Below are 9,903 nucleotides of genomic sequence, written 5' to 3' on the forward strand. Positions count from 1 at the left end.
AAAAAAAAAAAAAAAAAGAAAGAAAGAAAGAAAGAAAGTGTTTGCTATACACAAATGGAGACCTGAGCTTGATCCCCAGCACCCACATCAAGCCGCTCACAACTGCCTGGAACTCCAGCTGCAGGGGGTCACATGCACACATACACAGGATTCAATTTTTAAAAATCACATAAAAGCCAAGCATGGTGGTACGTATCTGTAATTCCACCAGGGAGGTAGAGTCAGGAGGACCTTGCGTGGGGGCCTAACTGAAGACCAGGTGAGTGGGAGACCCTGTCTCAAAAACAAGATGGTTGTCTCCTAAGGAATGACGCCTGAAGTTGACCTCTCGTCTTCAACCCCATGTGAACATGTATATGCAGCAGAGACAGACAGACAGAGAAGCAGAGACAGTGAGAGAGCATGTGTTTGTGTGTGTGCGTATGTGTGTGTATATGTGTGTATGTGTGTGTATGTTTGTGTGTATGTGTGCGTGTGTGTTTGTGTGTGTATGTATATGTGTGTATGTTTGTGTGTGTATGTGTATATGTGTTTGTGTATGTGTGCATGTGTGTGTGTGTGTTTAGAGGCCTCCCGTTGGCCAGCAGCAGTAGCTTTGCTCACAGCCCCTTCAGCAGCCTCGAAGCCCCTGGTGCAGTGTCCTCTCTTGCCCTCCTCACCAATATCAGGAAATAAGAGGCACAGAGAGGTTAAGTTCTTTTACCCACAGCCACACAGCTCTGATAGTAGACATGAGATCTGAACTCAGAGGCTGCCCACTTAGACAGTGGCCTTAAACATAGGGGGGTCTTGCAAGCAGACTCTGGGCTCCCCGAGCCTGATTTCAAATACCGACTCTACCTGCACCTTTGCTGCGGTTTGCTGCTGTCCACAGCAGGAGAGCCTGTTCACATTACAATGTCTTGAGCTGGAGAGATGGCTCAGCAGCTAAGAACACTGGGTGTTCTTCCAGAGGATCCAGGTTCAATTCCCAGCACCCACACGTGGCTCACAACCATTTGTAACTCCAGCTCCAGGGGATCTGACACCCTCACACAGACAGACAGACAGACAAACCATTGCAAACCAACATTACAGTGTCCTTCAGTCATCACCCCCAGCCTCTTCTGCGAGGAATTTAGTGATGTCTTGGGGGCTTGAGGAACTTTGAGGAATGCTCAAAAGATGGGCCCAGCAGAGCAAGGGGCAGGTCCCTAAGTCTCCTTTGGGGCAAACGATCAAAGATGAGGGTCTGAGAGGAAACCTGACCCACACAGTTGCCATGTTCTAATACGCCCCTTTCTGGCCTTGCGGGATGAGGGCATAGAGCCCTCTGTTGGCATCTTTGTCTTGTGGGTCCCTATTCTAGAATTACTTCCGCGATGCCTGGAACATCTTCGACTTTGTGACTGTTCTGGGCAGCATCACAGACATCCTCGTCACCGAGTTTGGGGTAAGTCTCCTGCCAGCTTCTCTCTGGGTGACTTGGAGCTGCACTAGCGGGAGGCAGCAGTTGCTGGCAGGCACAGTGGTCAGCTAGTAGCACAGAGGGAGAACGTCAGAGGCACAGCCTGAGACAGGCGTAAGGGTGAAGTTTTTCTGGGTGGTGACTTGGGGGTGCAAAGACAGTTCTTAAGGTTTCCATGAGGAGGGGAGAGAGGTGTGTCCAAAGCTGGGACATAGGGCCAAGGCTAAACAGCGTGCCTCCCTGCCTGGTGGCTGGTGAATTGTAAATAGTGTTACCAGTTCACTACATTGAGAACTCATACATTTAAAGACAAATAGAGCTGAATTCCTGATCCAACCGGCCCGCAGGTTGTGGTCCACTGCCCCCTGCTGGCGATGGTGGGGATAGCACTTTCAAGACCTTAGGATAGTCTCTGGAATAAGCAGCCCCAGGCAATGCAGATAGGGAAAGTGGGGAGAGGGGAGTACCTGAGCTTTCAGGCACATTGTAATTATCCCTTTTTAGGTAAATCTAGGCGTCCCCAAAGTCCCCTCCCAATCCTTGTCCTTGGCCATGAGCCAGTGACCCCTGACTTAGGAACCCTCAGGAGACTAAGGAGACCATATGAGATCCTCCCAGGGGACCAGAAGCAAAAAGCTACTCATCAATGCCCAGCATCAGTGATGGTGTAGATGTCCCCATCCCTCCCAATGACAATGGAAATAATAATAACTGGACTGGGGGTGTGGCCTAGCGGCAGAGTCCTGGCTTGGCTTGTGTGAGGCCCTGGGTTGGTCTCCTACCCCCAAAACAAAATAAAACAAAGACAAAAAACAAAACAACAACAACAACAAAACATCCACAGAGGATGTGTGCCAAGCACCTCAGATGAGCAGTCTCCCACTGAGCGACTTGATCAGAGCACAGGAGAATTGTCTCAAGGGGTTAGACTGAATTGTCCAAAAGAGTGAGGGTGCAGGGATATGGGGGGGGAGGGCGGGACAAAGGTCAGAGTGGCAGCCTGCAGAGAGCCCTGGGAGAGGCCCTGTCTACCCATTCTCTCCCACCAGAGTCCCTGGCTGACCCGAGAGAAATGGGGGAAGAAAATGCGTCCTGCGTGGGACTCTATCCATATAGCAGGAAACTGATTCCCAACACCAGGAGGCAAGCACTCACATAAGGCCTGAGTGACTTCTGCAAGCCCCAGAACACACTTGACCATTTTCCCAATCCTCCTGCAAGGCTGGCACTGCTGGGACCTTCAGATGGGAGGAAGGATCAGGACAGCCTTAAGACAATGTCCCTTTGGGTTCAGTTTGGGGGTAGCTGCCTGCTTCCCAGTAGGGCAGGTGGAGTTGGTTTAAACTGCCAGTTGCTCAGAACAGTGGTGGCTCATGCCTTTAGTCCCAGCACTTGGGAGGCAGAGGCAGGTGAATTTCTGAGTTCAAGGCCAACCTGGTCTATAGAGTGAGTTCCAGGACAGCCAGGGCTACACAGAGAAACCCTGTCTCGAAAAACCAAAAAAAAAAAAAAAAACTCCCAGTTGCCTGTAAGGCATCCTTAGATCTAGATCCCACCGCTTATAGCCGGTAAGACAGCGGCACCTAGAGGCCAATTCAGAGACATCAAGCCGAGTACCGAAGCCAAACAGCTCTCCCAGCCACCCAGTTGCTCTGCTCACATCACCCCCTTTGCAGGAGGAATGATGCCTGCCACCAGCTTCTTCAATTCCATACCTGACTCACACTCATCCATACTTTGATCGGGCACACATGGGTGTAGAGACAGAGCAAAAAGAGCCAGATAAATCGGGACAGAGAGTACCCGACCCAGAGGGCTCTCGCTTTAGCCTGGAGGGTAGAGAGTAACAGGTAGGGACCATCAAGATGACCCTGTGGCTAAGGTGCCTGCTCCCAAGCCTGGCTGCCTGTCTTAAACTACCTTTCTATTATTGCGAAGAGACACCATGACCAAGACAACTTAACAAAAGAAAGCATTTAGCTGAGGGCTCATGGTTCCAGAAGGTGACAGAGTCTGTGACCATCGTGTCCGGGAGCAGAGGAAGGGAGGGGCGAGGAGGGAGAGAGCAAGCAGGAGCTTCCTGGAGATGACATGGATTTTTGAAACCTCAAAGCTCTCCCAGTGACACACCCCCAATGAGGCCACTCCCAGTGACACACCCCCAATGAGGCCACTCCCAGTGACACACCCCCAATGAGGCCACTCCTCCTAATCCTTCCCAAGCAGTTCCACCAATTGGAGACAAGTAGTCAAATATATGAGCCTGTGGAGGCCATTCTCATTCAGATGACCACATTACCTGAGTTCAGTCCCTGGGACCTACATAGGCACACTAAATAAATAAATAAATAAATAAATAAATAAATAAATAAAATGTAATCTTAAAAAATTAAAGGAAATGGGCTGGGAGGGCAATTCAGTTGCAGAGCCCTACCTAAAACCCTACAGTAAGGGCTTAGGGTCATGGTTGTGTGGTGGAGTACACACCTTAAACCCTACCCCACCCACTGGTGAGGATCTGGGGGTGTGGCTCAGTGGTAGAACTCTGGTTTTGCTTGTGGGAGACTCTGCACCTAGCCATAGTAGTACACACACACAAAAGCCATCCTCCTGAAGTGCTTGGCACAGAACCTACCATAAAATCAGTTCCCAGTGGTTATTATTATTCCTATTGTTATTGTCCCATGAGTGTACCTTGATGTCAAACTGCCCTAAGACACTGCCACTTTGAGGGAAGAATTGGAGAGGGGGTACCTATGACCTGTCCTCACCCTGCACCAGGTGCTGGTAGCTCCTGTCTGGGACCCAGGTAAGGCCACCATCCTTGAGGCTAGAGCCACGCTGAGTTGGGAGAGCCGGAGGGCAGTTAGCTCCCTGGGACTTGAGAGGCTGAGATGCCAGCTTAACTCTGGGCTTTAACGATGTGCCCAGAAGTGGCCGGGGGCGGGTTTGCCCATGCGCGATGGATAATGACTGTGTTTCTTGTCTTGTCTCTTTCCATGCCTGCTGTTTAAACTGTATATTGGCGCAACGCCGTCTGAAAAACTCATCCAATCAAAATGCACTATGAAATCCATTTGTTCACCCATGACGTGGTCTGTGTGTCCATACACCAATGACTTACCTCCCAACCCACCGCCACCGCCACCGCCACCGCCACCCCACTCCCCGCCCGGGAACCGAAACCCATTGGTTTTTTGGCACTGGTTACCAATCCACCTAAAAAAAAATTAAATTAAAAAACGCTGAATCGCCTCCCCAACTGCCCCCGCCCGCCCGCTCCCCCTCCATCTTCAACATCCGCATCTAGAATCCGGTTGGTGTTACTTCTTTCTGAAGTGTAAATGCCTTACATTAACTGTGACTGCACTGCATGCCCCACCAGCTTTCCTGTGGATGCCTGCGCAGCACCGCATTCCCCAGCCACCCCACCTCTGTCTCCCACCCTCTCTCCCTCCCCTTTCCTAGGCCTCTCTCCTCTTGGTTTTATTAGATTCCTGATTGGGGCTTCTGCTCCAATGGGTCTGTGTCCTTGCCAAGAAAGGAATGCTCTCGACCCCCACTAGGACCCCAGGGTGGACCCAATTCTCCCTCCACTAAGACCCCAGGGTAGACCCAATTCCCCATCTCACTCACACCCCATATGCCCTGATCCATCCTAGAACTGACATGGTGATGTCATAGAGCTGTGACCTCAGCATTCAGGAGGGTGAGACTAGCAGATTGCAATTTGAGCCCAGCCAGGTCTATGTAGTAAGTTTCAGTCCAGCCAGAACTACAGTAACCGTGACCCAAATAAAGAATGAACAAGTGAAGACATCCAATATTAACCTCAAGATCCCACAAGTACACGCGCGTGTGCATGCACACACACACACCACATGCGCACGTGCATTCGAGAGCTCTTTTGTGTACCACACCTACACCCACTGCATTACTTGCCCCCCTTCACAACCTTCAGTTGCTGTGTCTCTCCCCACCCCCCATCTCTGCCCTTCTGCCCACCTCCATAGAGATACCCTGAAGGACCTGCAATGGTATGCCCTCAGTAAACATGCATTCATCCACCTGACACCAATGGGTCCCTCTTAGGTGCTACTGATAAAAGGGCAAATTGTAACCCCATCACTTCCCTGCTTGGCTACCATTAGTAGGGGGAGGCAGTCTTTGGACCCCAGTTCCACTTGAAACTTTAAGTGCACTGCTGGAAGAACAGCCAACGTTAGCAAGGCACTCCAGGCTCCCAGCCTGTGGCCAGGAAGAGGATGCTGAGGTCAAGGTCTGCAAGTGAGGGGGACTTGGGTACAGCAGGTAGGGGTGGGGGGAAGCTGGGCATCTGGGCTTCATCCTGAGCAGGAAGAAGTCCTTCGAAGATTTGAACCAGGTGCACTTCTGGGACTGATTAGACAAGGTTGCTGGAAGCAGGTGCAGGAAGGTGATGGGGGGAGGGGAGTAGAGGATGGTAGAGGGGCCTTCTTCAGGGCCTGGGGAAGGGTAGGACTGGGTGTCTCTGGATAGCTAGAGATGGAAGTTAGGAGTGGGAGGAGGTCGGGGGTTATGGGGAGAATACCTCTAGCCAGTTTGAATCTGAGCCACCCTTTAGTTAGGGGCCTGGGCTTGACGGAAGGGCTGGCAGAGAAGCAGGTTAGCAAGTAACAAAGACTTAGAATCTAGGGTGAATGGTGCCCATGTCTTTCTACAAACCCAAAGGACACCTGCCCCTGAGCATGTCACTGGGGAGAGTGCAAGGACCAGGACCCCACACACCTGAGCCTGCATCTTCCACTGCTGCTCAGATTAGCCCTGGAGTACAGGGTAGGGTCTGAGTAGGAAGAGGGTGCCTCTTGGGAGTTCCATGTGCTAGCAGGACTCCATGCAGACTCAGGAAGAACTGGAAGAGCACATAGGCCTGAGACCCGACTTCTCCGGTCCCCATTCCTCCTCCCTCGTGTGTGCGCATGCCCAGCAGCTGCTAGATCCCTGCTTCTGCATGTGCCAGTTTGCCCTCGGCCCCACACTGCTCCCAGGAACCCCCCTGCCTCTGCATGTTTGCCGAGCCCACATGTTATGATCCACCCCATGGAAGGGATGGCTTGTTCTCCAGGGGGGGTTGAGGGAGAGGGTCGGGAATACTTCTTGGTCAGAGGTCCCATCCCAGGAAAGCTTGGTGGCCAGGCAGGGCCAGGCATCAGGTCAGCGGGGCATGGTGGGTGACTCTTAGCTAGGTTTGCAGGCTTGTGAGACTCTTGGAACAGGCTCAGTGATGTAGGAGCCCAAGGCTATTCCCCATCCCAGAAGCCCAAGGGCCAAGGTTTTTTGCCCCAGAGGCCTCTTACCAGCCTCAGAAATTCTTCAATTTCCAGTCACTGCCTCTCTGCTTCCAAGCCAGAGCTAGCTAGCTCAAGGCAAAGACCCAGTAAAAGGATACCTCTGTGAAGGAAGCTGAATGTAGCCGAAGACGAAGTAGAGTGATGACCCCCCTTTCGTCCCAGCACTTGGAAGTCTGAGGCAGGAGGATCTCAAATTCAAGACCAGACGGGACGACAGCATGACCCTGTTACAATAAATAAATAATTCATTATGCAAATAGGGACACATGAAAGTCCGGAAGAATGCTCTTGTCAGGGCCACTTATCCATGCACCTCCAATCACTAGGCCTCATTTGGTCTTGCCCTGTGAGGTGTCTCCAGGACTCCTACAGCTTTTAAGACTGGGGCACCAGAAAGCTCCCTTCTAGCCGGAGACCCTATATCCTCCTGCCTCATGCCTGCTGGTCGTAATCATGTGGTCCCCAGGCAGAAAACTCAAAATGCTCTGTGGGCCAATCACCAGAGAGCCTGGGAAACTGGAGAGCATATAGCCAGACTCCAGGGGACAGCTGAGAGGCCGGGGAGCCAAAAAAAAAAAAAAAAAAAAAAATCAGTGGGCAACGTCTAATTTTAAATTTAAAAACAAAACCACTTAGGCCCAACAAATTACTTTCATTGGCTATATTGGGTCACTTGTCACCTGTCACCAACCTCCGCTGATGCCCCCCTGGAGAGTCCTGGGCCTTGCCCACAGTTTCCAGCGCTGTCTCTCTTCACTAACAGCCTGGGTGGGAGGCCAGAGGCAGTGACTAGACCTGGGTTTGGAGGACAGGCAGGGCCCACCTAGGGAAGTCCAGGGGCCAAGAATAGTCTCATCTCCCCACCCTCAGCAGGGCCCCTTGGTAGGCCCTGGGCTGATCAGAGCTCACTCGCCCTGGGAGCTGAGACCTTCCTGCTTCCCGCAGGCCTGGTCCCGAGACACCACCCAGCCCCAGAAGCTGAGAAGCCATCCCTGAGAGGGGGGAAAAGGGCCCCTAATGCATCTTCTCCGACTCAGCGGGCAGCGAGGACTCACCCTGCAGCCGAACAGCCCCAGCTCCCTCCCGTCCTCCCCATTCCCGCTCGCCAAGGGGGTAAGAAAAGATGCCCTTCCGCTTCTCCCCATTGGCTCCAGCCGCTGCTCCTCTGGGCCGTGGGGTGAGGTCAGGGCGGGCAGGAGCGGGTGGGCAGCTCGGCAGGGCAGGGCAGGGCAGGGTGCCCGGTGAGTCCCAGGACAGATGCATTTCTGGCCCCGAGCGTAACATGCCCTCGGAACCGCACTTGCCCCCTAGGCCTGCGTGTGCTGGCGCCCTTCCCCCACCCCGCCCGTGTCTGTGCTTTGTACTCTTGTGCTGGGTTCTGCAACTTGACCCGCTTGTGTCCTATCGTCTCAGTGCATTTGGTTGTTGGGAGAAATAAAAACCATTTCGATTTTTTTTTCCTGATTGGATGATTCGGATGTATTATTTTCTGTGCTCTTTTGTTATTTCCTCCTGGACCCTGTTCCTTTCTTCTCCTCCCCCTCCCCACACCTTTTCCCAATTGTGAGTGGGCCTGGCTGGGTGGGCTTAAGCTTTTGAGTTGATATCTCTTCCTTCCCCTAGCCTCCCCTCCTCTCTCCCACTCCTTTTTTATTTATTTGTTTGTTTAAGTTACCCTCTGCTCCATTGCATTAACGGTGCTTTCTCTCCTCTCCCTCCTCATTTGGGGTGTGGCTTGCTTTTTTCCTATTGGTTGGCTTCATGTAGGGGCCTCTGTGAGTGTTGACTACTCTAAGCGCCTCAGGGTGGGTGGAAGATCACCTTTCTTCCTCATCTCCTCAGAATAACTTCATCAACCTGAGCTTTCTCCGCCTCTTCCGTGCTGCCAGACTCATCAAACTCCTCCGCCAGGGTTACACCATCCGCATTCTCCTCTGGACTTTCGTGCAGTCCTTCAAGGTGAGACACAGCCGCCACTACTGCTGCTGGCCCAGGCCAGAACAGACCCCCTAGCTCCGGGTAAAATGGGGAAACCACACTGAAAGTGCTTCTGTGATAGATGGGTCGTCATGAGCACGACTCTTGTCTGATGTCTACACCCAGCGTCTACAGAGCTTCGAAGGCCCTGTCCTGAAGCCCTGTAGCCTGGGGCACGTGATCACCTGACCCAGTTCACATGGCTCTGGGCAAGCCACGTGGCGCCCTTCCTCACTGCCTTCCTTCTCTCCAGGCCCTACCTTATGTCTGTCTGCTGATCGCCATGCTCTTCTTCATCTACGCCATCATCGGGATGCAGGTGATCCCGCACCCGTGGGTACCAGGGCTGCGGGAGGGAGCCTGCGTCAAAGGGAGCCAGGGTGGCTGTGGCTGCCTGCATGGTCACCCTCCAACTCCGTAGGTGTTTGGCAACATCGGCATTGACGGGGAAGACGAGGATAGCGACGAGGATGAATTCCAAATCACGGAGCACAATAACTTCCGGACCTTCTTCCAAGCGCTCATGCTTCTCTTCCGGTGAGGGGCGTGGGGGTGGGGGAATTGTCCGAACGTTTAGGTTGGGTTCAGACCTGTCTTCATCCTGTGTGTTCATTTCTCTTCTGGCTGAGGATGTGATCCCTCTGACTCTCCAGTTGGGGTGAAGTTAAGTACTGCCCAAATATTCGCCCCTTTTTTTCCCAGCAGTGCTTTCTTTCGGACAAGGGTCTGGGACAGGGTACAAGCTTAGAAGGAATGTCACTGGTGTTACCTGGTTGAATCCTCCTGACCAGCTTTTGCTATGAGCGTCCTCCTGAGACTGTCTTACATATGCTAGAAGCACAGAATAATCCCTGACCCCCAAAGGACACACTAACAAAACGAGGCCGTTCTTTTCGTAAGAAGCATGCAATAAGACTCAAACGACCTAGCCGTGTTAGCGTCTCTCTTTTATCCCTGACATGGATATTGACTGTATTTCATACCACTGGTGGCAGCCACTTCACAAGCTGATGTGATTAGCCAGTTGGTGCAAGGGGACAAGGAAAAAATCAGAAAACATGAGCTAAAAAAAAAAAAAAAAAAAAAAAAAAAAAAAAAAAGAAAAAAAAAAAAAAAAAAAAAAAAAAAAAAAAAAAAAAAAAAACATGA

At 52.0% G+C, this 9,903-nt stretch overlaps 1 protein-coding gene across 12 annotated transcripts in view; it reads left to right on the forward strand.

Annotated features, from left to right (window-relative positions):
• Positions 1–9,903, forward strand: part of Cacna1a (calcium voltage-gated channel subunit alpha1 A) — a 283,383-nt gene that overhangs the window by 234,328 nt on the left and 39,152 nt on the right. For 8 of the 12 annotated variants that reach the window (XM_029532727.1, XM_029532724.1, XM_029532734.1 and 5 more), the window contains 5 exons: positions 1,349–1,432; positions 4,758–4,763; positions 8,620–8,736; positions 9,008–9,073; positions 9,176–9,291. In XM_029532727.1, the coding sequence (XP_029388587.1) occupies positions 1,349–1,432; positions 4,758–4,763; positions 8,620–8,736; positions 9,008–9,073; positions 9,176–9,291 (389 nt within the window). The remainder of the gene's footprint in view (positions 1–1,348; positions 1,433–4,757; positions 4,764–8,619; positions 8,737–9,007; positions 9,074–9,175; positions 9,292–9,903) is intronic. The other 4 variants (XM_029532729.1, XM_029532731.1, XM_029532733.1 and 1 more) reach the window with 1 other exon arrangement.

Source organism: Mus pahari, chromosome 20, assembly GCF_900095145.1.
Source record: "Mus pahari chromosome 20, PAHARI_EIJ_v1.1, whole genome shotgun sequence".
NCBI lineage: Eukaryota > Metazoa > Chordata > Mammalia > Rodentia > Muridae > Mus > Mus pahari.